This window comes from Podospora pseudoanserina, chromosome 6 (genome assembly GCF_035222485.1).
Source record: "Podospora pseudoanserina strain CBS 124.78 chromosome 6, whole genome shotgun sequence".
NCBI classification, from domain to species: Eukaryota; Fungi; Ascomycota; class Sordariomycetes; order Sordariales; family Podosporaceae; genus Podospora; species Podospora pseudoanserina.
Genome location: NC_085925.1, coordinates 3,872,363 through 3,896,518, shown reverse-complemented (window position 1 = coordinate 3,896,518; position 24,156 = coordinate 3,872,363). Strand labels below are relative to the sequence as shown.

The 24,156-nt window shown below is 53.2% G+C and overlaps 11 protein-coding genes across 11 annotated transcripts; 8 read left to right on the top strand and 3 right to left on the bottom strand.

Annotated features, from left to right (window-relative positions):
- Window positions 1–67: 67 nt before the first annotated feature.
- Window positions 68–1,670, top strand: QC764_610190 (uncharacterized protein; the record flags this gene model as incomplete). Its single annotated transcript, XM_062949499.1, has 2 exons — window positions 68–252; window positions 339–1,670. Exons 1-2 carry the CDS (start codon window positions 133–135, stop codon window positions 1,668–1,670), a joined length of 1,452 nt encoding a protein of 483 aa, XP_062798249.1. The 5' UTR covers window positions 68–132.
- A 145-nt stretch (window positions 1,671–1,815) lies between these two features.
- QC764_610180 (uncharacterized protein) lies at window positions 1,816–2,796 on the top strand (the record flags this gene model as incomplete). The annotated part of the gene is made up of 1 exon (XM_062949498.1): window positions 1,816–2,796. The coding sequence occupies one exon, from the start codon at window positions 1,816–1,818 to the stop codon at window positions 2,794–2,796; it is 981 nt and encodes a 326-aa protein (XP_062798248.1).
- An 11-nt stretch (window positions 2,797–2,807) lies between these two features.
- On the bottom strand, window positions 2,808–4,124 carry QC764_610170 (uncharacterized protein). Its single transcript, XM_062949497.1, has 2 exons — window positions 3,126–4,124; window positions 2,808–3,072 (listed from the first exon to the last, which is right to left on the bottom strand). The coding sequence occupies exons 1-2, from the start codon at window positions 3,415–3,417 to the stop codon at window positions 3,029–3,031; spliced, it is 336 nt and encodes a 111-aa protein (XP_062798247.1). The 5' UTR covers window positions 3,418–4,124; the 3' UTR covers window positions 2,808–3,028.
- Window positions 4,125–4,293: 169 nt separating this feature from the next.
- Window positions 4,294–6,196, top strand: QC764_610160 (uncharacterized protein; the record flags this gene model as incomplete). Its single annotated transcript, XM_062949496.1, has 4 exons — window positions 4,294–5,473; window positions 5,536–5,688; window positions 5,747–6,101; window positions 6,165–6,196. The coding sequence occupies exons 1-4, from the start codon at window positions 5,030–5,032 to the stop codon at window positions 6,194–6,196; spliced, it is 984 nt and encodes a 327-aa protein (XP_062798246.1). The 5' UTR covers window positions 4,294–5,029.
- Window positions 6,197–6,425: 229 nt separating this feature from the next.
- Window positions 6,426–7,871, top strand: QC764_610150 (uncharacterized protein; the record flags this gene model as incomplete). Its single annotated transcript, XM_062949495.1, has 1 exon — window positions 6,426–7,871. One exon carries the CDS (start codon window positions 6,426–6,428, stop codon window positions 7,869–7,871), a length of 1,446 nt encoding a protein of 481 aa, XP_062798245.1.
- A 1,250-nt stretch (window positions 7,872–9,121) lies between these two features.
- QC764_610140 (uncharacterized protein) lies at window positions 9,122–11,974 on the bottom strand. Its single transcript, XM_062949494.1, has 2 exons — window positions 11,536–11,974; window positions 9,122–11,476 (listed from the first exon to the last, which is right to left on the bottom strand). The coding sequence occupies exons 1-2, from the start codon at window positions 11,620–11,622 to the stop codon at window positions 9,134–9,136; spliced, it is 2,430 nt and encodes an 809-aa protein (XP_062798244.1). The 5' UTR covers window positions 11,623–11,974; the 3' UTR covers window positions 9,122–9,133.
- Window positions 11,975–12,652: 678 nt separating this feature from the next.
- QC764_610135 (uncharacterized protein) lies at window positions 12,653–13,165 on the top strand (the record flags this gene model as incomplete). The annotated part of the gene is made up of 1 exon (XM_062949493.1): window positions 12,653–13,165. One exon carries the CDS (start codon window positions 12,653–12,655, stop codon window positions 13,163–13,165), a length of 513 nt encoding a protein of 170 aa, XP_062798243.1.
- A 33-nt stretch (window positions 13,166–13,198) lies between these two features.
- Window positions 13,199–13,582, top strand: QC764_610130 (uncharacterized protein; the record flags this gene model as incomplete). The annotated part of the gene is made up of 2 exons (XM_062949492.1): window positions 13,199–13,226; window positions 13,299–13,582. 2 exons carry the CDS (start codon window positions 13,199–13,201, stop codon window positions 13,580–13,582), a joined length of 312 nt encoding a protein of 103 aa, XP_062798242.1.
- A 929-nt stretch (window positions 13,583–14,511) lies between these two features.
- QC764_610120 (uncharacterized protein) lies at window positions 14,512–15,537 on the top strand (the record flags this gene model as incomplete). The annotated part of the gene is made up of 1 exon (XM_062949491.1): window positions 14,512–15,537. One exon carries the CDS (start codon window positions 14,512–14,514, stop codon window positions 15,535–15,537), a length of 1,026 nt encoding a protein of 341 aa, XP_062798241.1.
- Window positions 15,538–16,183: 646 nt separating this feature from the next.
- QC764_610110 (uncharacterized protein) lies at window positions 16,184–18,295 on the top strand. The gene is made up of 3 exons (XM_062949490.1): window positions 16,184–16,470; window positions 16,539–17,804; window positions 17,867–18,295. The coding sequence occupies exons 1-3, from the start codon at window positions 16,345–16,347 to the stop codon at window positions 17,960–17,962; spliced, it is 1,488 nt and encodes a 495-aa protein (XP_062798240.1). The 5' UTR covers window positions 16,184–16,344; the 3' UTR covers window positions 17,963–18,295.
- Window positions 18,296–21,754: 3,459 nt separating this feature from the next.
- QC764_610090 (uncharacterized protein) lies at window positions 21,755–23,910 on the bottom strand (the record flags this gene model as incomplete). The annotated part of the gene is made up of 6 exons (XM_062949489.1): window positions 21,755–21,826; window positions 21,873–22,290; window positions 22,405–22,877; window positions 22,937–23,517; window positions 23,583–23,817; window positions 23,863–23,910. 6 exons carry the CDS (start codon window positions 23,908–23,910, stop codon window positions 21,755–21,757), a joined length of 1,827 nt encoding a protein of 608 aa, XP_062798239.1.
- Between the last annotated feature and the right edge of the window lie 246 nt (window positions 23,911–24,156).

Sequence of the window (24,156 nt, the reverse complement as noted above, 5' to 3'; positions counted from 1 at the left end):
GGCTGCTCCATTTCAAAACCCATGTGGAGCAGCCGAGGCTTGGCGGCGAGAGAAGCCAAAAACTGGCAAAATCAGCAGACCGCCGTTCACTGATGGCCTTCCGAAGATAACCATATCGACAGAGTTTGTGCCATGACTGAAACGGCCAGAGAACGGGTAGCCATCATCGGTACCGGGTTGGCTGGACTGACCACGGCGCATCTCTTACAAAACGACCCCAAGAAACGGTATGCCGTCACGCTCTTGGAACAGGTGGGTCACTCCCGCAACCAAACAAACTCAGATCCCGTCTGCGATGAACTTGTGTTTTGCTCACACCTCACCCAACCACCACTCAGGCTGATTCGCTCTCGTTCGACTCTGCTTCTGTTGCCGTCAAGAGCCATGAGACGGGCGCGGTCGAACGCGTCGATCTCCCAATGCGTGCATCCGCGGGCGGATACTACGCCAACCTGAACCGAATGTATCACCATCTGGAAGTTCCCATGCATCCAGTGCGCTTTCTGTTTGTCTTTGCAAAGGCTTTGAAGCAAAGGGGGACCGAGGCAGGCAATTGTCAGGACTCGAGTCAAAGTCCTTCAGCAGCTGCGTCAGCAGTCCCTGATGGGTACTTTGTCCATGCCTCCAACCTTCACCAACTCCCGCCACCACGACCATCGGCATACAGCACGTGGCGGTACCTCCTGGAGATTCTGTACCTCATCATCTGCCACGCCTGGTTCAGAGCCGCTTGCTTCCTTGTCCGGCCTCACGACGAGTCCTTTGCCCAGTATCTCGAGAGGATATGGCTGCCTCGTCGGTACACCACACACTACATCCTGCCCTTGATGAGCAGTGTGTCGACCTGCACGCATGACGAGCTTCTTGCCTTTCCAGCGAGCGACTTGGTCAACTACAACAAATTCTCGTATGGTCAGCAGCACTACACAGTGTGCGGCGGCGTGCAGCAGGTCCAGTCTCGCCTATCTCGAGGCATAGAGGATATCCGTGTGCGGTCGAGAGTGCTGGAGGTTCTGCCGCGTTCAAGCGGCAAGGTACTGATACGATGGCAGGACACAGTTGGCGCACAAGAAGAGGTGTTCGACAAAGCTGTCCTAGCGGTATCACCGGATGTCGCGAGCAGGCTCTTTGCGCCGCTGAAGACGACAGGACTGGACAAGATTCCAACAACATGGGTGGAGAGTTCGGTCTTGACCAATGCATCTCGTGCGCACTCGCTGGTGGACTCAGATGACAGGACGAGCCAAGGGAAGGTGGCATGCATGCATCACGCAGCGGTCGAGGTGGAATCTGCATCTACACAGGTCATCACCTTGCGAACGCAGTTTTCCGGGCTCGGCGGCGCTCGATCAGAAGCGCTGCATACCATGCCGAGCGGTGTGGTGGTGAGCACCTGCCCATTGGATGGGGAGTCAGAGGCAACTCAGAAAAGAACGCTCAAGACAGCTGGGTTCAGGAGGACGTTGAGGACTGTGGAGAGTCGAGCAACAGTTAAGCGGATATTCCGGGATGGTAGTGGTGGAACAACTGATGGCTGGGTTAATGGCGAGAATAACGTATGGCTGGCTGGGTCGTGGTGCTGGGATGGAATGGTACTGCTCGAAGGCTGTGTCGTATCGGCTATGCGTGTAGCTGACGAGTTTGGAGTTGAGATTCCGTGGAGGAAATGATACTACGTAAGACTTGATTGTATGAAGCAAGGGATGCTCACGATAAGAACCCGATAAGAAGGCTTGGCGAGTTTGATTGATTCAAATCTTTGTAATCCCCACCATTACACCACACCACACCGACAAATGCAACGCCCTTACCACAATGATATCATGGCTCAATGACCCGACATTCGTGGCGGGACTCTTTGCAGGAGTCTTCGCTACTTTCACTCTCTTTGTCGGACTCGCAGCATGTCTATTGCTCTCCCGCGACCTCTATGGCCTCGACCACTGGAAGCTGAACTTGCAGATGCCAGTCTCATTGTGGATGAATCTGGGCTACTGGAAGGACACGTCTGAGTTCGCCGAAGCATGCAGGAATTATCTGAAGCAAGTATTCGAAACAGCCGACATCACCACCCCCCAAAAGTCGATTGCCATCCTCGACGTTGGCTTCGGTTGCGGCGACCAGACCTCGACAATTCTAGGTGGCATCATCTCCGGAGGGGCATACATAGGGGTGACAAACAACCAAGTCCAGCTGCAGGCTGCGTCACGACGATGCCGGGACCTACACAAGGAGCTCGACACATCCCATCTCTTTTGCGCGGATGCGTCCAAGCCACATGCTTGGCCAGAGGAGATACGCTCCGCCGTGGACAAGCTCAAAAACCCCAAGCTCAAAGGGAAGTGGCTACTGGCGTCGGACTGCATGTATCACTTTTCACCGTCACGGATGCCGCTCTGGCAGTACGCTGCCCGGAATCTCGGCATTAACTTTATGGGGTCTGACTTGTGTATGTCCAACACGGCAAGCTGGAGGGAGAAGACTCTGGCAAGGACGATTGGGACGCTAATGGGCTGTCCATGGAAGGCGTTCTTGACTATGGAGCAATACAGAGAGCAGTTGGTAGCATGTGGCTATGACAGGGACTCGATTGTCATCAAGGACGTGTCGGTGGATGTTTTCCCGGGCCTGGTTGCTTTTCTGGAGAGGCATGACAAGGCGCTGGCAGAGTCTGGTATCTCTCTCGGTGAAGGGTTCAGGGTGGCGAGGAAGGTGTTTGGCTGGTTTGCTGTGTCAAAGGTGGTCAGAGCCGTCATCGTGGTGGCAAGATTGCCCAAGGTCAAGGATGCTGCATGAAAAGGGATGGAGTCTGCATGGTGTAGATAGGTTATTGAAGCTCTGGCTTGGGTTTTGAGCCTTCACAATATGGTACAAACGAATGGCATTCCGATATTTTCAGCATTATGTGCAACAGTACTTCCAGGTACTCTGTCCCAGCCTTTCAAAACATTTTCGGTTCACCTCTCCCGTTCACACTAGCATCATTCCTGTCCAGATATTGATTCTCGTTTTGGCGTAGGTCCAGAGTCTAGAGCCTGCAGCATTTGTAGTTGGATCCGCCGGGGCAGTATCCTATGGATTTGGTTAGTACATGCATGATGGACCGAGGGCATGATAAAACCTACCAGTCAGTCGGCTACCACTGCATGTGTTGGAGGTCCAGTCACACCACGAAGCACCACCACAAGGGTTGGTGCCAACGGAAGGACCACGGCCCACCAGGCAGCACTTGACATCGGCAGGGTCAGACGGGCAGGCGCCAGTCTTGTAAGCACCGCCGGCACTGCTGCAGGTCGAAGTCCTGATGCAGATGCCCTTGGAGCCCCACTCGCCCGTGGCTTCGGAACCAGTGCATCGGCCGTTGAGGGCGGCAAGGGCCGTGAGAGGGAAGGCTGCGAGGATGTGGAGGAGCTGCATTTTTGATTAGAGTACTGGTGAAGCTCAGGTTTGTATGAAGGGCAGGTATAGCTCGAAGGATGTTGTGAGAATGGTCAAGTATGTTGTGATCTGGGGCGACGGAGCTGGGCTTTAAGTACTCAACTCCAGACCCCTCTTCTCAAGCATCGCCCTGTTCTATTCTCAGCTCCGGGGACCGTCTTGATAATTTTCCAAGGCTTGTAGAGTGATGGTGGTGTGATGACACGGGCAAGCAAACAGGTAATGAGACCAATGAGTACGTAAACAGATATTGACTGCATGGGGGGATTGCAAGGTCTTCTGCAACCACAATGTCGTCTAGACTCGATCAGGGGAGTCGGTGATAGCTGTGGCTTGGCCTCTGACAGGCTTGAGAGCCAATTGAATGCTGTATGGCATGTAGAATGAAGCCTTCACCACCGGGTTGAAGTAAATTGATGGGGGGTTGGCGAGCAGTAAGACGGACTAACCAAACTACCGGCGTAGTGAACCGTCCACTGGGTGCTGCAGAAGAGTTATGAAGCGAATATGTTGTGCGACCAAAAGACGGTCCTTTTACCCCTTTTCCCCTTTCTTGCAACGCTTGCAGGGGCAAAGCTGTAGGCCTAGACCGAGGAAGCTACCAAGTCAGATTTAAAGTTGGAGGGAACCAGACACCGGGGCTTGGGAATGAAGTTCCAGCCAATCTCGAGTGTTATCAAAATCCAGGGTGGACTGAGAAATAAATTAATGGTGGGAAAGCAACTGGCTGAGGTCGCGTGACAATATGGAAATTGTTGCATGTTGCCGGTTGCCCCTTGTCCCCCCCTTTTAAGCTTGTTTACCCCCAGATCTTGGCACTTCAGCTGTTGCCCCGCCACATCCTTGATGACAACTGAAGCTTCCCCGCACCACCGAGGTGGAATCCTCCCGAGCACCTCGTTGATGAAGACGAACTTCAAAGTCATCTATCTTTCAGTAACGAAGGAAATCAAGTCGCCAGGCCATAGAGTTCGAGGTAGGTTGAAATTGTGCAGCAAAGCGGGCTATCTACCTCAGGTATCTACCCGGCAATGCGGATGAGAGATCTTGCAAGTATGCGCACCAATGACGTGGCATCGGGATAATGGTAGGAGGTCTCGAATCGCAACCACAGAGATCGGAGTGTGGCTCATATGCTGCCTCTGACATGACAGTGGCTTCGCTCTAACATAAAACCCCCCCGGGACTCCGAACTCTTGTGTTTCTCTCGCACACCGTCGCAGGTCGGGGCAACACGAGTCGAATGATGAGACACCGAAGAACGGGCGCTCGACATTACCCGGCGCCCGCTATTGGGCAATGGCAAAATGCCGTCGCGCGATCGGAGCATCACCATTGGCTTTTCTCCCTTGAATTGCCGCGACCTGCGTCACCATCGCTTTTACCCCACCACATCCCCGCGTGAGCGCTAGAAAATAGAGCCCAGTTCGTCCCATCTTGGTTGCCTTGGGCCGTCGGCCGGACTCTAGATATATCCCCCGGGAAGCCTGCCTCTGTGTCATTAATCTGTCCAAAAGATTTGTTATCAACATTCTTGTCCCATCCGCTCCCAACACGATCAACTGAACAACAATCACATCCAAAGTTCATCATGGCCGCCGGACTCCCATCAAACCCCTTAAAGAAGATCCAGCTGGTGCGTCCAGCACATGTCTGGTACAAGCACAAGGATATTGAAGCCGCCAAACGATTTGCTGCCGACTTTGGCTTCTACGAGACCGAGACGATCGGAAAGACAACCTTCTTCAGAGGATATGGAACAGAGCCTTTTGTGTTAGCCCTCGAGGCTTCTGACAAGCCGGAATTTGGGGGAGCAGCATTTGTTGTCGAGTCTGAGGAGGATCTCGTCTACGCCCACCAATCGCTTCCAGAAGAGTGCCGAGCGACTGAAGTACATGAGCTCAAGGATGTGCCGGGTGGTGGCAAGAGAGTGACCTTCTATGACCCGGTGGATGGGTTCCCATTCCACTTGGTTCACGGGCAGACTGAGGTTGAAAGGAGAGACCCTGGCTTCCCGGTGCTCAAGTTCAACTACGTGAGTAAAAGCCTTTCAAAAGGCCATGACAGTCGCTGATATGTTGCGTCTTGTAATGATAGCCGAACGAGAAGAACCGCGAGCCAAACAAGTTCCAGCGCTTCGAGAAGCGGCCGGCGCCCGTACACAAGCTTGGACATTTTGGCATGTGCGTGACGAACTTTGCCAAGTGCTACGAGTTTTATTCGACCTATTTCAACTTTCATCCCAGCGAGGTTCGCATTCTCCGTATGCAAAGGCTCCTGGCCGAAAGACTAACCAATTCTTTTCCAGCTCGTCCACAACGATGAAGGCGTGGATGTGACTGTCTTCTTTCGCCTAGACCGTGGCAAGGAGTTTGTTGACCACCACTGCTTCTTCTTCTTCGAAGGCCCCAAGATGCACGTTCACCACTCTTCCTTTGAGACACACGACTTCGATGCTCAGGTACTGGGTCACGACTGGCTACGTCATCAAGGATACACCAACTGCTGGGGTGTTGGGAGACACGTCATGGGCAGCCAGATCTTTGACTACTGGTTTGATCCGTCCAACTTCATCTTGGAGCACTATGTGGACGGTGATTTGCTGGACATGAACGAGCCAACGCACCATAACAAGGCCGCTCCCGACAACTTGCATGTCTGGGGTGAGTTTTCTGGGCTGATCAGTGATTACCTATCTAATGCTAACCCGTTACACCTCATGTCAGGTCCCGAGGTGCCACCCACCTTTTTGCAATAATTCTTGGGATGATTCTTTGGGAAACGAGGGACAAGTGGCGGGAAAGTCTGCGGCCACGGCTTGGAGGAGTAGACTCGAGGAGTAGACGTGTAACCAGAGGATCTAAATACAGAGCTCAGGCGGTCTTGGCATAACGCTTTTTTTACGAATTCAGTTTTATTTTCAGACCCGAAGCGCCTGTGTCTGTGGGGTTGATGATCTCCAGAAGCCCTTGTTGGCCAATCTTCTCATGCAAAGCTGCAGTTTAAGTGGAGTGGAACAACTAGTCATGTGGACCTCACTAACCACTAACAAACCCATTCTTTGGGGCCATTCTTATTTTTCATTGATTGTTTCTTCTTATCTAACGTTGTCGGGAATCTGCATGAGCCTGATCTGCGCCGGCGCTGACTCCAATCGCTCGATACCCGACATAGCTGGTCTTGAATGCGCATCTTTCATAGAACTCGAAGCGCCATCATTCACCTTGAACCGCTCTCTCATAACCGGACCAGATACCTCACCGAGATCGCCCATGCCAGCATTTACAACATCACCGGCAGCCTGGAACTGTGGTCTCCAAAACTTCAACACAGCCGCCTTGGCCAAACGCGCCAGCAAACTCCGCAATGGCACACCTTGCGTTGTGCATCTCCCAGACTACCAAGACCTGATGATGGGAACCAGAAACTATCACCTCGATGTCGAGTTCGAAGACGGAGTCACGTGGATTGCTCGGATCCGTCAACCAAACACGACACCGCTCCCTGTTCGGAATTACATGATCAAAAGCGAAGCTGCAACGTTGGGCTTTCTCGAAAAGACAGAGGTTCCTGCGCCGAGGGTGTTTGACTACAGGTTGGATGGACCAGACAACCCAGTTGGGGTGGGGTATATCTTCATGGACAAGTTACCCGGCGTACCGCTTCGTTGGGATCTCGCCAGCAAGAGGCAGAGGAGGAAAGTGTTGGATCAGCTGGCGGATATATACATTGAGCTGGGGAGACATCCATTCAAGGGTCTGGGATCGTTGGACACACCGGGGAGTGATCACATTGGGCGGTTTGCCAAGGAGCTGACTTTTGACCTGCCGCCGTGTCAGTCGTGGAGGGAGTATTGTACGCGGTACATTCTTCACGTTTTGGGGTTGATTGAACGGAGCGAGATTTACACTCAGCGACCAGTGGATGCGTTTCTGATACACCGCTTTCTCCTCGACTTGGTGTCCAGGATGGCAAGGCTGACTGGTGGATGGGATGAAAGATTCCCGTTTTATCTGAAGCACGCAGACGAAAAGATGGATCACATCTTGGTGGATGAGGAGTACAACATTACGGGGGTCATAGACTGGGAGTCGGCATTCACGGCACCGGCGTTTGTGGCTTTCAATACACCTATGGGGATACTTCCCGTGAAGGACTTTTACGACGGGGTGGATATACTTGGTGAGCACGAGGACGGGTTTTTAGACATCTTGAGATCAAAAGGAGGCCAGGCCTTCTCGAACGTCGGTCGGCATGGGCGATTACTGCATAGGTTTCTCTTTTGTATTGGGTTCGACATTGTGAAATACAGGGATGACTTCGAAACATTATTTCAGGGACTGAGACAGGGTGTGGGGGCTGATGAGGAATCTGACTGGGATGAATGGCAAGTTGATGCTTTGCTGCGATACCGTGATAAAGAGATGGTATAAAATATTCGTACAAAGCCCCCTAGCAAGGAACCAGCTTGTCACTATTAGGTTGTTGTGAAGAAAGTGAGGGGGCGAGCAATGTGGGACAGATGGATTTTCGATAAGTCCCATGACTGTTTTCTAAAACAGGTTGTTTGCCTGGGAGCACCAAGGAATCGTGTTGAGGAGACGAAGCATGAGTACTGATATGATTGAGAGATAGGGATGAATGCAATGAAATGAAGCTATTCGCATGATGTGTGAGAAAAGTAGATTCCGGGAGGCTTTTTGCAGCTGCCTTGGGTTGTTGATTTGCGGTTAACTGCAACTTCTGCCTATCTGTGCAGCGTGGTTGAATTATTCAACTAGGATTGGGGTCAGAGCCAAGAACCATATCGATGAGGGCACAGGCCGGCCTTCCCGACAGTTACCTGGGTGTTGGACCAAACACAAGCTGTCACATCCTCGGACTACGTCACGAATTTGCCTCTTGGAAAGAAGCCGAATGGTCGGTTACATACGGGAGGCCCAACAACCACAGCATCATGAACTACCCCCCCTGTGCACGTCACCGAGCAAGACATTCGAGAATTTCAGTCTTTCTACTTCGATACAATGACCGCCTTATATGGTCGCCTGGTCCGCATCTACGCCCCATGCGAATCTGTGTATCCGCGTGTCAACAATCTCGGTTTCGTCATGCCCTTGTTCGCAGCGCTCTCTGCTTTGATCTGGCCAAGGTCTGTCTCGGACGTCTCGAAGCCTCACGCTTATGTGGAACTCCCCTAGGGGGCGATTTTCTATAGCATGGGGTCATGGTTATGGTGGTTGGGGACGATTTGATCGGCATTGGATCTAAGCACGTTTCGCTTTTCTTCTGGATAGACGGATAGACATATAAGTAGCTAATCATTATTTTATTCATTTCTTCAGATAGATTGTGCATAGGTACGTACCCAGGCACTTAAACTCGAAACATCCTTGTACCTTAGCATGAACTGTTAGACTCTCTTCTTAACAGTTAAGTGCTTGTCTCACAGAATCAGTTGCCTACCTATCTTTCTGTCCCCTATTTAAAGAGGGTCATAGCAACTCTGTGAAGCAGATGTTCTGAGACGCGACGAATGCGTGGGCAAACTGGTGATGTTGGTGATGCCTGCAGAAAGAGTGGAAGAAAAAGGCAGCGGGTTAGTGTCCATGCCTCACAGATGTCTGCGCAGCACTCAATCGGCGCTGATGCCGGCATCAAAAGACATAACAAGGGTATCATTTCCAACAACTATCTACCTCAAGTCCGGAATATCATCCGCATCCTCCCGGCTAAAATTCCCAGCTATCGTCGTCACATATACATCCTCCATACCAGCCATACTTTCCTTGCCAGTCACCATCGCTTCTTGAGCTGGCATTGCACTCCCAGTTACCCCATCACCCCCACTGACCGTATGGCTCCCCTCCGACGTCGTCGACGCAGTCCCATTCACCGTCGCCGCCTCCTCAAACACTTCAACCGTCTCACTTGTCAAGAACTCCTCGGTCTTGATTCCAGCCTCCTCTGTCATTTTAAGCGTTGCCTTGGAGCTCACCACGCTCGACGTAGTCATGGTAGATGTCTCATTCTTTGCCGGCATGTTACTGCTCAGCTCCAATGTGAACACAACGCCCTGTGGGTTCGGTGATCCCTCTTGCTGCGGGTGATGCGGATCACCCAGCTCAGCCACCACCAACAAATCAACGTCCTGTAGCGCCTCGTAGTTCAGCATCAATGGCTCGGTACCACAGCTGGTATAGGCTGCTATCTTGAGATCGTCGAGCTTTCGGTCGCGGAGTGTGATGGAGAAGCAGCCACCTCCACCGTTGGCTACGCCTTGGCCGTCTAGAGCCCGGTCGCGAATGGTAATGTTGATCCTTTCTGACGGGCTGGCCGGGTAGAACAAGGATTTGGAGGGGTAATCTTCGGCGCTGAGAAGGGCGGCAATGGTGATTCCAGGGTAGATTCGGGTCAGTTCGGGCTCATACTCATCAGTGGAGGTTAGGCCACGAGACATGATGGTGCTAATGAAGTGCGGGGCCGGTGTGAGATCTGGTCTCCCCGCAACATGATTGATGTAAGCAAAAGTGCCGCCTGTTTTGAGGACAGCGGGGATGATCGAGTGACCGGGGGCACATTCATGCCAAGACCGATCCGGATCATCATTGAATGGCCGTGGTGGATTGATGCAACCGAAGTGGATGCGGACACCTTCTTTGGCAGCGCGTTCAACTTGGGCGAGGGCATATTCAGCCAGCTCCTGGTTTTCTTTCGTGTTTTCGGGTTCCGCGCCCGCCGTCAGGAGCACTACGGCACCTCTGTCCGTGTACGTGTCCGGCTGTGACTGGATGATATCGTCAATGGCAACGTCAAGCGCGTTGCCGATATTGGTCCTTCCTTTAGTATCCAGCTCACTAAAGGTCACCGACTCTGGGAAGCCCATAGGATGAACAATCTTGGGGGCCTCGGCAAACTCCATGACCTCAATTCGGTCCAGCCCATGTGAAGATAACTTCAACTTGAACTCTTGAGCAATCTGAACTTGCAAGCCAGATGCCTCAACAGCACCGCTTCTGCTAGAGGCATCCAGGGCAATGACAGCCATCCGTTTGCGACAATCCTTGATTGGATCATCGCGCACCAGAGCACAGATCATAAGATTGCCGGCCACAGTTCCGTACTGCTCCCTGAGGTGTTCGCGAAACGCAGCCCAGGTCTCCTTGGAACTTTGTACCGCAACACGTACGGCGTTCTCAAAGTTCCTTGATATGGCCTCGCTCCGAGGAGACCCGGGCCCCGCATCACCAAAAGTTCCATCTAGGTGAATGACACCATGGTCTTTGTTTAGGGCATGATGTGTCACCCGACCAGCGCAGTCTCCGGATCCAGGAGTCCCGTCTGGTATCGTGAAGCAACCCGTTGTTAGGTTGTAAGGAATCTGATCGTCTGGTATCGGCCCAGAAGCCCTCAGGTCCAAAAACTTCGCGGTGCCATGCAAGGCAAGCCCTGGTGGGTTGGTCTCGCTGATAGGTTTGCTTATGTCGGTTTCATCAGCCCAGTTGCTGTGGGAGTAAAAGTCTTGAACACCATGTAACGCGCGGCCAAACCCTTCGAGAGTGCTACACTTGGCTCGCGCAAAGACATTGATCTGAAGGGAGGGGAAAGCAAAATTGCAGTCTCCACCAAAAGCATTCGTCAGCTCGACCTCCCCTGGCCGGATCCTTCGCCTTTCATCGACAAGCATCTCTGCTGATACCCATGCCTGTCGGAAGCGTGCTCGTAGGTGATCGACACATTTTTGGAGATTCTTGTTGGCCTCTTTCCGGCTCTGCGGGTATCCCGGCACGTCGACAAAATCGGCATCGTCGCAGTGCGCTTCTGGTCCTTCAGGTACCGGGTCGAGGGTATCTGGAGCTCCGACCGCGCCATTAAATCCTGCTCCGGGGAGGGCTACACCCATCACTTCTCGATGATAGCCTGCCAGTTGATCGAGCGACCGGGGTTCAAAACACACCCCATCGCTTTTCTGGCCACTTGGGCACTGAAAGGCGAGTCGTGTAACCATTTCATGTTCATTATGCTGGCCGAGGATTACCTACAAGAGGTGTCAGCGAGTTTCCTCAAGGACTGCCAAAACAAGGGATGACTGCCCACCGGTTCGTTGATGGTCCCGAAAGCAGCTGTGAGTGGAGTCAGCCCTATCAGCCCCGTGGCCAGGGCGGAGGAACGAGGGAAGATCATCGGGAGATTTTTCAGGCGACTTCGGGGCTGAGATGAAGGGACGGACGTGAGACCGGAAGGGTAAATACAACGGCCATGTCGAGATTTTCTAGAAGATCTGTTGTGGCCGTCACACAACAGGCCAGAAACCTGGAACTCGCCGGATAGGGGTCGTCCATGGGATCGTTGTTCCCCTGATCACATGGATATCCTGGCAGAGATCCATCTCAACGGGCGGCTGTGGCCCGTGTTGACCTCTTGGCATGTCTTTTCCAGTCAAGCGCACTTCTGCCGGGCATATGACGTCATAACTCTCCTCTTCACAGTTCCTGGTCTGTCAGGGATTCAGCATTCTAGAGGTCGTGATAACTTCACCCAAAACAGCGGTTGAGGCTGAAGCAGTGCCAGTCACAGTATTGGACCTTTTCTTGACAGGCTGCCATATCTTTTTCTTATCGACATGAATATCTCGGCAAATTCCGAGAGTGGCTGCTAACGCCGATTAACACAGAACAACACTCTTGACAACTGGAAATCCGGCTCTCTCAACATCAGCTGATACCATCCACTGGAATAAACACTACCTTTCCTACAAACTGTCGAGTTCGTTCCATAAAATGTAGCAGTGATGAAAGGCTGGTCGCCGTGGCGGGTTAGGGTCGAATGCGTGGACTGGAGAAATGGCGCTTGGCATGCCACTAGAGGGCAATCGGATGGCATGAAGCTGACAACCTGAGAGCGCACCAGCAAGGCAGCATCAGCTTGACCAATCCCTCAAAATGACTGGCTTACCAGATTTCTCTTCTCCTTTTACCTCAAGAAAAACAGACTTCACAAAATGTCAATGCTACGACACCAACGCCATCAACTGCCGGAGCCCCATATCGAAGGGTCACAACCGTCTTGATTGCCCAGATGGCGATCTAATACTGCGCACCGGCAGCGCCCTAGAATCCGAAAACCCAACAAACTTTCATGTGTGCTCCTGAACCCTGCAGCGGTCTTCTCCGGCGTTCAACGCGATGCTATTTGGAGGACTCTGGGCAGAATCATGGAAGCCATCTTCCTCATCCGGTCTGTCTTGGAGACCGTGTCATTGCCTCAGGACTCACCCCGCGATATGCAAACCTTGTTCCATATCACACACAGCAATTTTGAATCTGTTCCTTCATCTCCGTCGACAGATGAATTATACCGCATCCTTGTGTTGGCGGACAAATACGCCCTATCTCGGAAGCTCGGCCCCTGGGTTTCGCGATGGCTCAAGGCTATACGAGACAGATCGGAAGAAGAGGTCAGGACAGAAGAAAGAGTGTGGATGATGCGTATTGGCTGGAACTTGGGTGTTGAGAAGTTGTATTTGATGCAGTTGAAAGACTTCATTCCTCGAGCTTGTTTTGTCCCAGCTCCTGCTGAATCCAATCAGGTCAAGCAAAGTGGAAGCAAGGAAGCAGCTACAACAAAAGAGGAAGGATCGGAACAGCAGACTAGGTCTGGAGACACCAGCCAATCCCAAAACGAGGAAATCAAAGCGTGGTTGCTTAGAACCGAGGACGACAACTGAGATCTAGGTCTCTTGCTCACAACACCAGGAGAAATGGATTGTGGACTGACGGACCTTCCAGGTATGTACTACCCAGCCCGTTTGTTGCCATCTTTTCCAGCGTTATTGACCTCATTCCAGAGATCATAGATAGCAACCGTTCCGAGTCCCTCGAGCGGGGCCGTTTGTGTAGGGTTCAGAGATGAGACCTTTGGTAGAATCGCCCCAGGAAAGTGGAAGGGTCATTGTCACGAGTCTTCTCCGTCGGATGCTGATGGAGGAAAGGCTGGACTGAAGTGTGACACTATCCTCCTCTCCAGCACACCCCAGAAATGGTCAGAAGACGAGATCGGGAACTTCAACCTAGCCAGTAAAGACGACCCGGCTCGAGGAGACAACATACTTACTACCAGGGAAAAGCTTGAACAACGGTTTTGAGACTGCAGGTTGAGTACTCTTCCAGGTTCAAATACATGCCTGGTCACGAGCGCTGCACACCCAAGCATTACTTTGAGCAGTTTGAAAACTCCTTTCGATATAATATAGGGTGTTGGAACATGTGGAGCGATAAGTGGGGATTGGTGGAGGACATAATTTATAGGCTTTGCTCAGCTTTGGAGGGTAATTCCCTTCTTTTAACAATATAACGTTTTCCTCCTCAACTTTTAATGATATCTCGCCTGGTGATTCGAGCCCACGACGACGTACTACAAACACCGTTCTAAGGGCGGGAGAAAGGTCACATTTGGAAGCAAGAAGAAAGTTTCTTAGCATCACGGATGATCCCGAAGTGCTTGTTCCTCCGGATCCTGGTCCAGTTACGGAGGATGAAGAAGTGGATGGCCCGAAAGAGGATGCAGAGTGGGAAGAGGATGAAGGAGGAGATGAAGGGACCACCTCAGAGCGCCGGCTTGCTCCCAGCACCTGACTGAAGATGTATTTGTACTGTAAGAACAACAGAAATCTAGCCTCAATTCCTTGGCCACGTAATACTGAATATGACAGGCTATGTGTTGTAGATGCGCACCAATGGGGTTAACGTGAAGCCACCAACCGCAGAAAAAGCTCGGAAGCAAATTCTCCAAATAATACTCTGCTGCTAGTCAACAGCACTCGGCAGGAACGGGCGGCACTTGGAAATTGCTTTTGTAGGGAGATGGCCAGCCAAGATTTATCCGCAACCGAAGATTCAATTTCTGTTGGCACAGTTGATGTAGGTATGTCAATATCCATGATTCCATCGTCTGACACAACTGGGGCACACGCACAAACCAGTCAAATGCTGAAAATCTATATCTGAACTCGAATGCACCGCCAAAATGTCCTGCCTGGCTTGGACTCTAAAGTGAACCCAAAAATTCGGCATCATGCTCCGAGATTTCTTCATCGCCCTGCTCACGGCCAGCACCGCTCTCAGCGCCGCCGTGCCCGCAGCCACAGCATGCACCAACCCACAGAAACGTCCTTCATGGCATGACATGAAAGAAGCCGACAAGAAAGCCTACCTCGCCGCCAACGTCTGCCTCCTCAAATCTCCCCAAAAGCTCAACCGCCTCCCCGGCGCCAAAACCCGCTGGGACGAACTTGTCTCTCTTCACCAAATTCACGCCCTGCAAATCCACACCACGGGCCAGTTCCTCCCATATCACCGGTACTACATCAACATCCTCGCCTTCCTCCTCAAAGAATGCGGCTACTCTGGCCCCCTCCCCTACTGGGACGAGACCCGCGACGCAGGCAAATTCTCCTCCAGCCCCGTCTTCGATCCCGTCACTGGCTTCGGCGGCACCGGAAAAGGGTCAAAGAACTGCGTGGCTGATGGCCCTTTTGCAAACCTCACCGTCAATATCGGCCCAGGGTTCAAGTCACAACCACGCTGCGTCAACCGGCGCATCACCAACGCCCTCAGCACACAGTGTGGTGCCACCTATGTCGCCTCGGCGATCAGCGGGCCAACCTACAGCCAGGCACTGGACGCCATCTACTCGGGCCCTCATCTCGTCGGGCACATGGCGCTGGCAATGATGGACGGGGACTCAATCACCTCGTCAGGCGACCCGTTGTTCTTTTTGCATCACGGCTTCGTGGACAAGATGTGGTGGGACTGGCAGAAGAAAGATCTCAATACGAGGCTCAAGGACATCAGCGGGCTCAACGCGCAGGATCCGGCGGTGGGGTTTTCCGAGTTTCCGGGTGGTATGGAGGTGGAATCTGCCATGTGGGGGAAGCCTACTGCTGAGATTTTGGCCGTGACGCCGGATCCGACGAGTGGTGATGGGGGCAAGGAGATTACTTTGGGGCATGTCATGTCTTCGTTGGGGATCATTCCGAATGCGACGGTGGCGGATGTGATGGATATCAAGGGGGGTTATTTGTGTTATGAGTTTGTGTAGGATGAGTAGGTATGTGGATAGGTGGTGTTTTGTAGCTTAGCCCAAGGTGTGTACGTTGCACAAGGTTTCAGTCTACAAGCCACAGTCCATGATTCTGCCCAATGCTAAAGCTTGTTTTGGTCTAGTCCTCTTTGAATTCCAACATGGAGAAGCCTGGTCTTCTGCCCGGGTCCCCGCTTGGCTGTGCCAGAGATTCAGGAATATGCTCCAAATCGTCATAAGGGGGGGGGACCCGCAACAGGAGAATCCACACAAAACAAGCCAATCACAACCCGTGGCCAATCTACGCAGTTCATGCGTGGTGAATGGCAGTCTTGTACCAGTTGCCTTATGACAGGTAGTGTCATCATACACAGGCCGCTGGGCAGAGAAAGTTCTGTTCTTTCCAGTTCCCACCATCTAGACATTTGCCTGATCGAAAGCGGCTAATAAAGACCACAACTAGAGAGTCAAGTTGCCAAACCTCATCCATACCAGCAGACTAGGCTGTCTTTGTCTTATCATACCATGACTACTCGCATTCTCGCGGGCGACGCACACAAGCTGCCCAACTCGACCGATGCCGCTGGAACTTAACAGAAACAGAAGTCGGGTTAGGGTCCGGTTCCTCAATGCGGCAATTGACCCTCCTCCCCCCCCTCTCCACCTCCCCCCTCCCCCCACGTGTCTCATGGAGACATCCCAGCCCGCCCACTGGGGGGTCACGGTTAAGAGATTGCTAAATTTGTGGCCCTGACCGCCATAGCTCGAATACTCGGCCGTTATCTACACAAGCAGATACACACTGAGCTGGGGTTCTCGAGACTAATGCGCCCGCTGGCGCCAGCACCCGCTCGGCCGTTGCCAGGGAGCAGCGAACCCAGTAGCAACCTCCGGCCCGTGCCTGCCAAAACCAGAAGCCCGTGTATCAACTGCAGGGAGAGGAGGCGAAAGGTTAGTCTTGTGAGCCTTCTGTCCTCTTGTTGGCCCCATGCTGATGACGTGACTCTTTAAACTCCCAGTGCGATGGAAAACGCCCAACATGCACCGAATGCCTGCGTCGAGATGCTGTCTGCGTGTACGACAGACCCGAGGGTGCAACCCGAGTCGACCAGCTCAAAGCCGAAAACAGTGCTCTTACATCCCAGGTCTCCCGCTTGGAACGCGTCGTCGATGGACTTCGGTTGAGTACAGACCAAGATGCCGCGCTCTTGCTGGCGCGCCTCAGACTAGGAGCCACGGTCGATCAGCTGGCCCATGCCGTGGCTTCAGCTTCCACATCCCTTTCGGCCATACCCGACATCGCCACGCGGGCAGTGACTCCTGGAAGTTCTATTCATCACGATGGAGTCGAGATCCAGCATTACCACCCGAATGTGTTGTTGTCAACCACCCAGGAGGATTTCCTTGCTCCCACCTTCGACCGCAGCGAGTTTGGACACATTCCCTCAAATGTCTTGGCCGAGGAGATTGACCCGAGAGCTGGAAGCGTTGTTGTATTGCAGACTCCTCCCCAGCCTCATGCAGCGATTGACTGGGCTTCCGAGAAGATGCATACCGCCGGCGTGAAGATCGTGAAAATATGGCCATTTGCCGTCGGACTCCAGGGTGGGATAGCCTTGAACGCGCCTCGGCATATCCGAGACAACCTTCGGATTCATCCCAACATCCTCAGCGACCACGACAGGCTCGCCGCCCCGGGCACCATACCTCGCAGCCTGTTCGTGCCCCGTTGGAGCATGATGGTCGCTCATTCGGATTTCGACGGGACGTTGCGAGGGTTTCTGTTTGGCTTTCTTGCCGAGGCTCAGGCGAGGTTACAAGAGGCGTCGTCGCCAGAGGACGTGTTGGGTACACACGCACATGTGGGGGCCTTGTGCGACCGGAACCATTTCGAAAAGGCCCCGTTGCTGTCGCAGTGGGCCGTCAGGGTTGTTCACAGCATCATGAGCGAGAGGCGTCGCTCCATGACGTCCTTTGGATTCATGTACGTACTGTTCTGGGTGACGCAGTGGATGATTATGCCGACCGAGGAACATTTCGAGTCGATACCCATGTGGCTCTGCCCGACGCCCAACCAGTACTTTATGCCACACCCGATGATCCTGGACTTTGTGATCTGGCCCGCTCTCCGGGAATATGTCGTCCAGTTCCCCTCGTTCCATGTCGGCATGGACTGGCTGGTGGTTTTATTCGACACCATCACCTGTGCGTGGCCAGGCACAGTGGAGGAAGCCCTGTGTCAAGACCAGTTAACCGGCGTGACGGATCTTACCCCTGAGGCAAAGGTAAGCTTGTTGTTAACGCCCTCGTGCCATCCGCGAGACCGTTGCTAACCGACCACATGTAGAACGTTGCCAGGCGGCTTGAGAGCTGGTCGCTCGGACCGGCATTCATACCATACATGTTCAAGGCCGAGTCTCTTGTGTGCATCAGGCCAGCGTAAAGTGCCGCCTTGTCGTCGTCATGGTCATGGGTCGAAGTGAGTCCTGTTCGATCTTTACGTGATGCCTTGATGTAGACATGAGGATATTGAAGACACCTGGGCTTCATAGGCAGGAACGGTCATTGTTTTACCTTCGACCAGGGCATCTGACTGAGTCATGGTCCGACGCTTGGTGTCCTGCGCTCCCGCGGAAAAAGCCAGCTGACCCAATCGGCTCTCTCAACGGCCCCTGTCGCTTCAAACGTGAAGAAATGACGTAAAGGTGATGTAGACTGTACTGGGTAGAATAGCTAGATAAGGGACTTATCAATGAAGACTTGTGGTGCTATTTCAAATGGGACAGACCGTCTCAGTCAAGCACCTCGAACCATCTGCTCTGCTAATATCTGTTCACAGCTCCAGTCTTCGACCCTCCACTGCACCGGCTCTGGCACCGTAGGAGCCGGGGAAGAGCTCGTTGCCGATGGGGAGAAGGGGGAGCTTCCAGAGAGCGTGGTAGAATTTGCAGTCGTGGCACGTGTGGGGGATGGTCTTGAAGGCGGGTTCGTTGGGGAGGTTGTGAACGTTTCGGTATGTCGATGGCTCTGGGAGCTATCGGAACCAGCGGTCAAGCTTGGAACGGAATCCATCAGGCTCCGCATGCCGGCCGGTGGCCGTCGCACTTGCGTCTCTCTTTCCTGCAACTCTCCCAGGCGCCATATCTGAGTGTCTTGCACGTTCTCTTGACGGGTAGAAGGGTGATGGGCGGAGGTGGGGGGTGTGGAAGGGACCTCGGGCCGGCCGTGGAAAAAGCGGCTGCAAAGACGCATGGTGAAACCCAGAGGCCATAGTCCTATCCCAAGCAGCTGTCTATCTTTGTCTGGGGACGTCTGCCCGCAGCAGCTGGTTGGTGGACCGCACGATTCCAAAGCATTGCGCCTAACGCACTGTCCCATGTACAGCTTTAAACCCGCCGATGCTTGAATCTACATGTTTCTGGGGTTGCAGGTGTTTTGTTCTATGATGACCATCTCTTATTCGTATGGGTAGCCACTGTCTTCGACATATTCAGTTGCGCATAAATAGAGTTGGGCCATGACGTCTCTGGCCGATGGTGGTAATGACCGAACCATACCCCAACACACACGACTATTACTTTGTAACTACAGGAAAGGTGCTGCCCAATCACAGCGTTTACATCATGGATGAGAACAACCACCCGTTACCAGCTGGTGTCCCAGTGCAGATCGTCATTGGAGGAGCAGGTGTTGCTTCTGGGTACATCAAGCAACCTGAGCTTACTGCTGCTCGGTTTCCAAATGACCCCCTTGCCAACCCTCGGGCTGTAGCTAACGGGTGGACACGAGCGCATTTCAGCGGTGACCGAGGATACATGCGTGAAGATGGTGTGTTTGTTACTCTAGGACGAATAAATGGTGACATCCACGTCAAGCTGAGAGGTCAGCGGTTTGAGCTGCGAGAGGTTGAAGCAGCTATGGTGTTTGCCTGGAAGGGTGATATTGTGGAGGCTGTCTGTCATATTCGTCATCGGGGAGACGACAAAGATGCTGCCACTGCGTTCCTTGTTTCGCATGTGATATTGTCGTCCGAAGTGCAAAGAAGATACGGAGGTGCTACCGGGCCAGGTGTTGACAAGAGACTCAAAGAGATTGTCTTTGATCTTACGACACTGCCGCAGTACATGCGTCCCTCGGTGGTAGTAGCATTATCGGCTATGCCCTTGAGTCATCATGGGAAGGTGGATAGAAAATTCCTTTCGAGGGCGCCTCTCACCAGTGAAGGGGGCACAATACCGGTTCCAAATACCGCCAGACCGTCAACTGAGGCTAGAATATCGCACAGCACACCCCTAATGACGAGCCATAAGACTGCCACTCCAAAGCTTGCCAGTGGAGAACCAGGGTCTGGCTTTTTTCTTCCCGAGATGAAAGCGATTTGGAGAGAGGTGTTGGGTGAACTCGTCGCTGGTCAACAACTGGACCCCAACTCAGATTTCTTGTTGGCGGCAACTCGCTGTTGCTCATCAATGTCAAGAACAAGATTAAAGAGCGAACAGGTCACAACATACCATTAGCTAATCTGTTTCAAGACAGCACACTCGGCAAGATGGCTGCTGTGGTGCCCATAAGAACTGCCCATGCTCTTCGAGTTCAGCCGCCAGCAAAGACTGAACAACAAAGCAACACCCAAGACAAGATGAAGCAGATCTGGGCCTCGGTCCTAGGTGGCCTAGTGGACGGAAAGACCATAGGACCAGACACAGATTTCTTTCTTGTTGGTGGCAACTCGTTTGATCAGCATCCAGAGAGAGGTCAACAAAGCTTTTGGCGCCCTCCTTCCACTGCCAAAGCTTTTCGAGGCAAACACCCTGGCCAAGATGTCCACACTTCTAGACACCAGCCTCGCCGCCGCAAGACCTATCAACTTTCCAAAGCCTGAAACCATCAACTGGAACGACGAAGTGGCCTCCAAAGAAAGTTCCACGAAAATCACCAGCCTACCTTACCCCCCAGTAACAAACATAACAATCATCCTAACCGGCGCCACCGGCTTTCTCGGCCGTCACCTCCTCAACCGCCTCCTCCCCAACCCCCTCATAGCCAAATTCCACTGCCACGCCGTCCGAAACCCCTCCAAAACCGCCCCTAGTATCCTCTCCCACCCCAAAATAACGATCCACCCCGGTGACCTCCGCGATCCAAACCTCAACCTCCCCCCCTCGACCACCTCCCAAATCTTCACCCCCACCACCCCAACAACCAAGATCATAATCCTCCACAACGGCGCCGAAATCAACCACCTCCGCCCTTACCCCTCCCCACGCGCCCCAAACCTCCTCTCAACCAAAGCACTCATCAACCTCACCCTCCAGTTCTCCCTCCAGAACCACCCCCCTCCAACATTCCACTTCATCTCCACCGCCAGCATAGCTCAACTAGGCACCACCGACCTCTATGAACAACCTTTTTTGCTATCCCAAGCCTCTGACAGAACCGAAAACGGCTACGTCCTCTCCAAGTACGCCTCCGAGCAATACCTCGCCAATGCCCACAGGGGGTCCGGTTTGGAAGTGGTGATCCACAGATCTAGTTACATCCTTGGTGAGGACGCTCCAAAGTTGGATGTAATGCATAATATTCTTTCCTACTCTGAGAACTACACTTGGTGCCCAAAATGCCGGCTGTGGAGCGGTGGTTGCAGTTTGTTGGTGTGGAGGAGGTGACGAGGGATATTGTTGGTAATGTCCTTGATGTTGAGACAAAGGGGGTGAGATACAGGAACCACTGCGGAGACGAGGGGAACTGCGTGAGGTTGGATCGGTTGGGGGGTTATTTGACGAGAAAGCATGGGGGAAAAGTGAGGTCTGAAGAGGTAGAGGCGGAGAGGTGGTTGCAAGAGGCGGAATGGGTGGGGTTGCCCGGGGAGGTGGGAGGATATTTGAGGGATTTGATGGGACGGAATAGAGGGGATGGTAGGCTTTGGGTTGCGCCGAAAGTGTTGAAGGGGAGGAGAGGGGGAAAGGTGGGGTGGAGGAGGAAGGGGAAGTTGTGACTGAAGTGTTGTTTTGTATTATGGTGCTGTCTACCATTATGTCTTTCCTTACTATACCTGCTATTTTCTCGGTACACACGCTGTGTACGAGTCTTTGATCAACACCACATCTTCGCTTCACAATCTCCCTGCGCCTGAGCTGACGAAGTCCGTTCATGTTTTGACGCCCGCCTCTGCCTTCTGCTAGTCCTTCAAGCCCTTCAAGCCCGCCCATTGCTTCAAATAGTCCTGTTAGCTCTCCTAGCCCTTCCAGGCCTGCGGACCCTTCTCGACCTCCTCGGGCTCCTCGGGCTCCTCCATGTCCTCTTCGCCCTAATTGTCCCAGTACTCTTCCCATCTGCTCCTCCACTTCTCTCACCAGCCCATCAATTCCTTGTCCTTGCCTCGCTCCTCTCGCGGCAACCTGCCGCATTGCGGAGTACGCATCCATCAACTCCTGGCCATGCAATCGCGGACCGCCCCCACCCCGGGTAGTGTTGCGAAGTCTCTCGGTAAAACCAGCCGTGCCATCGCTGTAATCGCTGTCATAGTCCTCATCATAGTCCCCATCCCATTTGTCGTCCATGTCCGCAGAGTTCAGGATGCCCCTGCTGGCGCCGACGCCGTTGTAATGGGACTGAGATGCAGGGTGCGGATCATCGGGGATGACTTTTCTCATCTTTGCCATTGCGTAGAACACATCAATCCCGTTCTTGACCTGGGCACGCTCCACCTCTCCATCCTCGCCTTTCAAGATGTCAAGGTAGACCTGGGCTGCTTTGTGGAACAGGTCTGTGCTGGGGAGCCGTTGGGGGGTGGTGGTGTTTCCGTGGATCGTGCCCTGGTCGCCAATGAGGGAACGGAAGACGTATCCACCCAGGAAGGGCAACTGATATTCCTTCTAGATGTACCTGGGGCCAAGCCACTTGAGCATGTCGCCTTCGATGGCCGTCTTGAGCTTACGCAGCAAGGTCCAGCAGATGCGATGGCCAAAGAAATAATCCGGCTCCTGCGGCGGGATTTCTGCTTCGCGGGCATGAGCCAAGAAGTCGATGAGGTGGACTGGGGAGCCAGGCACGCCGTTTTTGCCGGTGGGCTTCTGGTCTCTATACAGGATGGGGTGGACGTCTTCTGCGTTGAGGTTGATCCGGCTGGAGTCGGGACGGAATCTGCCCCTGAAGACCCTGTTGACACGCCCTTGCTCCACAAGGGAGCGCGGACCCTTTTTGGTAGCCTGCATCTTGCCCGTGTTGCGGGTGTTGGGGATGAAGTTGCCAGCGGAGAATCCCATGACGAGACAGAGCTGCTTGTGGTATTCTTTAATGTTGGATGGGGCCTTGCCAATAAAGAACCTGTCGAAAAACAGTTCCATGTCGTCCCACTTCTTGTCTTGGGGAATCAGACCCCCCAGCTTGGACCGCGTTGTATAAATGGCCGGTGTACAAAACGCTGCCAAACGACCGCTCGAGCCGTATACCAAGGAAGTGTAGCTGGTTTCGCATGTCGGAGACCTAGAGGCCGCAGTACAAAGGGTGACGCTTGAGAAAGATTGTTGGCTTGACGTTGACGCCGGCGGCGGCGAGCCTGGCATTGATGATGTTGTCGCCCTCCCGCCAAAAAAGTAGCCAGCCTTTGAAGTCTGTCCGCAGCCTTCTCGCAGTCCTTGTTCCATCCGGCAATCTTAAGCTGAGTCGGCGTCTTGTGATATTCGGTATGGTCTTTGATGGTTTGATACATAAGGTGGTCAAAGGCGACCATATCGCGGCACGGACGATCAATCTCATCACCAAGAAGCGTGACAACATCGAGATGGAACGACGCCGCAAGAATCCACCACAGTGGCATGCGGACGTCCCCCAGTCCATCCACAATCATCAGATACATGCCTCGGCTGAGCTCATCCACGACAGGCGGCACCGTTTTGAACGCCTTGTCACGCTGGTCATTGTACCCAATCTTCCCAAGACGGTCCAATTCTGGGACAGCTCCAGAAACACAGCGCGGTCCTGTTCGAATCTTCTCTGCTAAGATTTTCCTATGCAATAGTCTTGTCGTACCACCCAATTGTAGGGCATGGTAGCGGTGTCACCGTGCTTATCAGACATGGCGAGCCAGCCGCCCACAAGGATGCCAGCGTTCATCATGCACGTGTCCAACACCGAGTACAGTGCCATGTCGAACGGGTACAAGCTCTGCACGCTGGGCTTTGGCTCGATCTGTTCCATGAGCGCATGGATGGACAGAGCGAGCTTTTCAAGCATGCCGTTCATGTGGCCGTGCTCCTTGAACAGATAGGACACCTCCTCTGTCTCGTCAAGCCCCTTCTTGGAGGTGGACTGTCAGAAGAGAGGCTTGAGGGTATCGCGGACCTTCTCGAGCACGCCGACAAAGAAGTTGTGCTTTTCATCGGCCGCCATTTTGAGACTAGCCCTGCCTTTTCAAGAAGAGGCAAACCCCTTGCAGACATTGATGGCGCGCTCAATGGTCTTGCTGAAGGTGGTGGGCACAACGACTGATGGCTTTGCCTTGTCCTTGTGATGATCAACAATGAACTGAGCGAGGTGGTGGACTTGAGGAGCTCATCCGGACAGTTAAACATCATTCCAGTCTGGGCCAGCCATGACGCAAAGATTTCGGTGTCCTGTTTGTACTGCTGATACGTG

Excerpts from the sequence above, each read along its gene's own strand:
- QC764_610140 (XM_062949494.1), bottom strand. The coding sequence starts at position 11,622 with ATGATCTTCCCTCGTTCCTCCGCCCTGGCCACGGGGCTGATAGGGCTG. Across the intron at positions 11,477-11,535 it reads TCGGGACCATCAACGAACCG|GTAATCCTCGGCCAGCATAA; the intron begins GTGGGCAGTCAT and ends CACCTCTTGTAG.
- QC764_610170 (XM_062949497.1), bottom strand. The coding sequence starts at position 3,417 with ATGCAGCTCCTCCACATCCTCGCAGCCTTCCCTCTCACGGCCCTTGCC. Across the intron at positions 3,073-3,125 it reads CAGTGGTAGCCGACTGACTG|GATACTGCCCCGGCGGATCC; the intron begins GTAGGTTTTATC and ends CCAAATCCATAG.
- QC764_610110 (XM_062949490.1), top strand. The coding sequence starts at position 16,345 with ATGCGCCCGCTGGCGCCAGCACCCGCTCGGCCGTTGCCAGGGAGCAGC. Across the intron at positions 16,471-16,538 it reads GCAGGGAGAGGAGGCGAAAG|TGCGATGGAAAACGCCCAAC; the intron begins GTTAGTCTTGTG and ends TTAAACTCCCAG. Across the intron at positions 17,805-17,866 it reads ATCTTACCCCTGAGGCAAAG|AACGTTGCCAGGCGGCTTGA; the intron begins GTAAGCTTGTTG and ends GACCACATGTAG.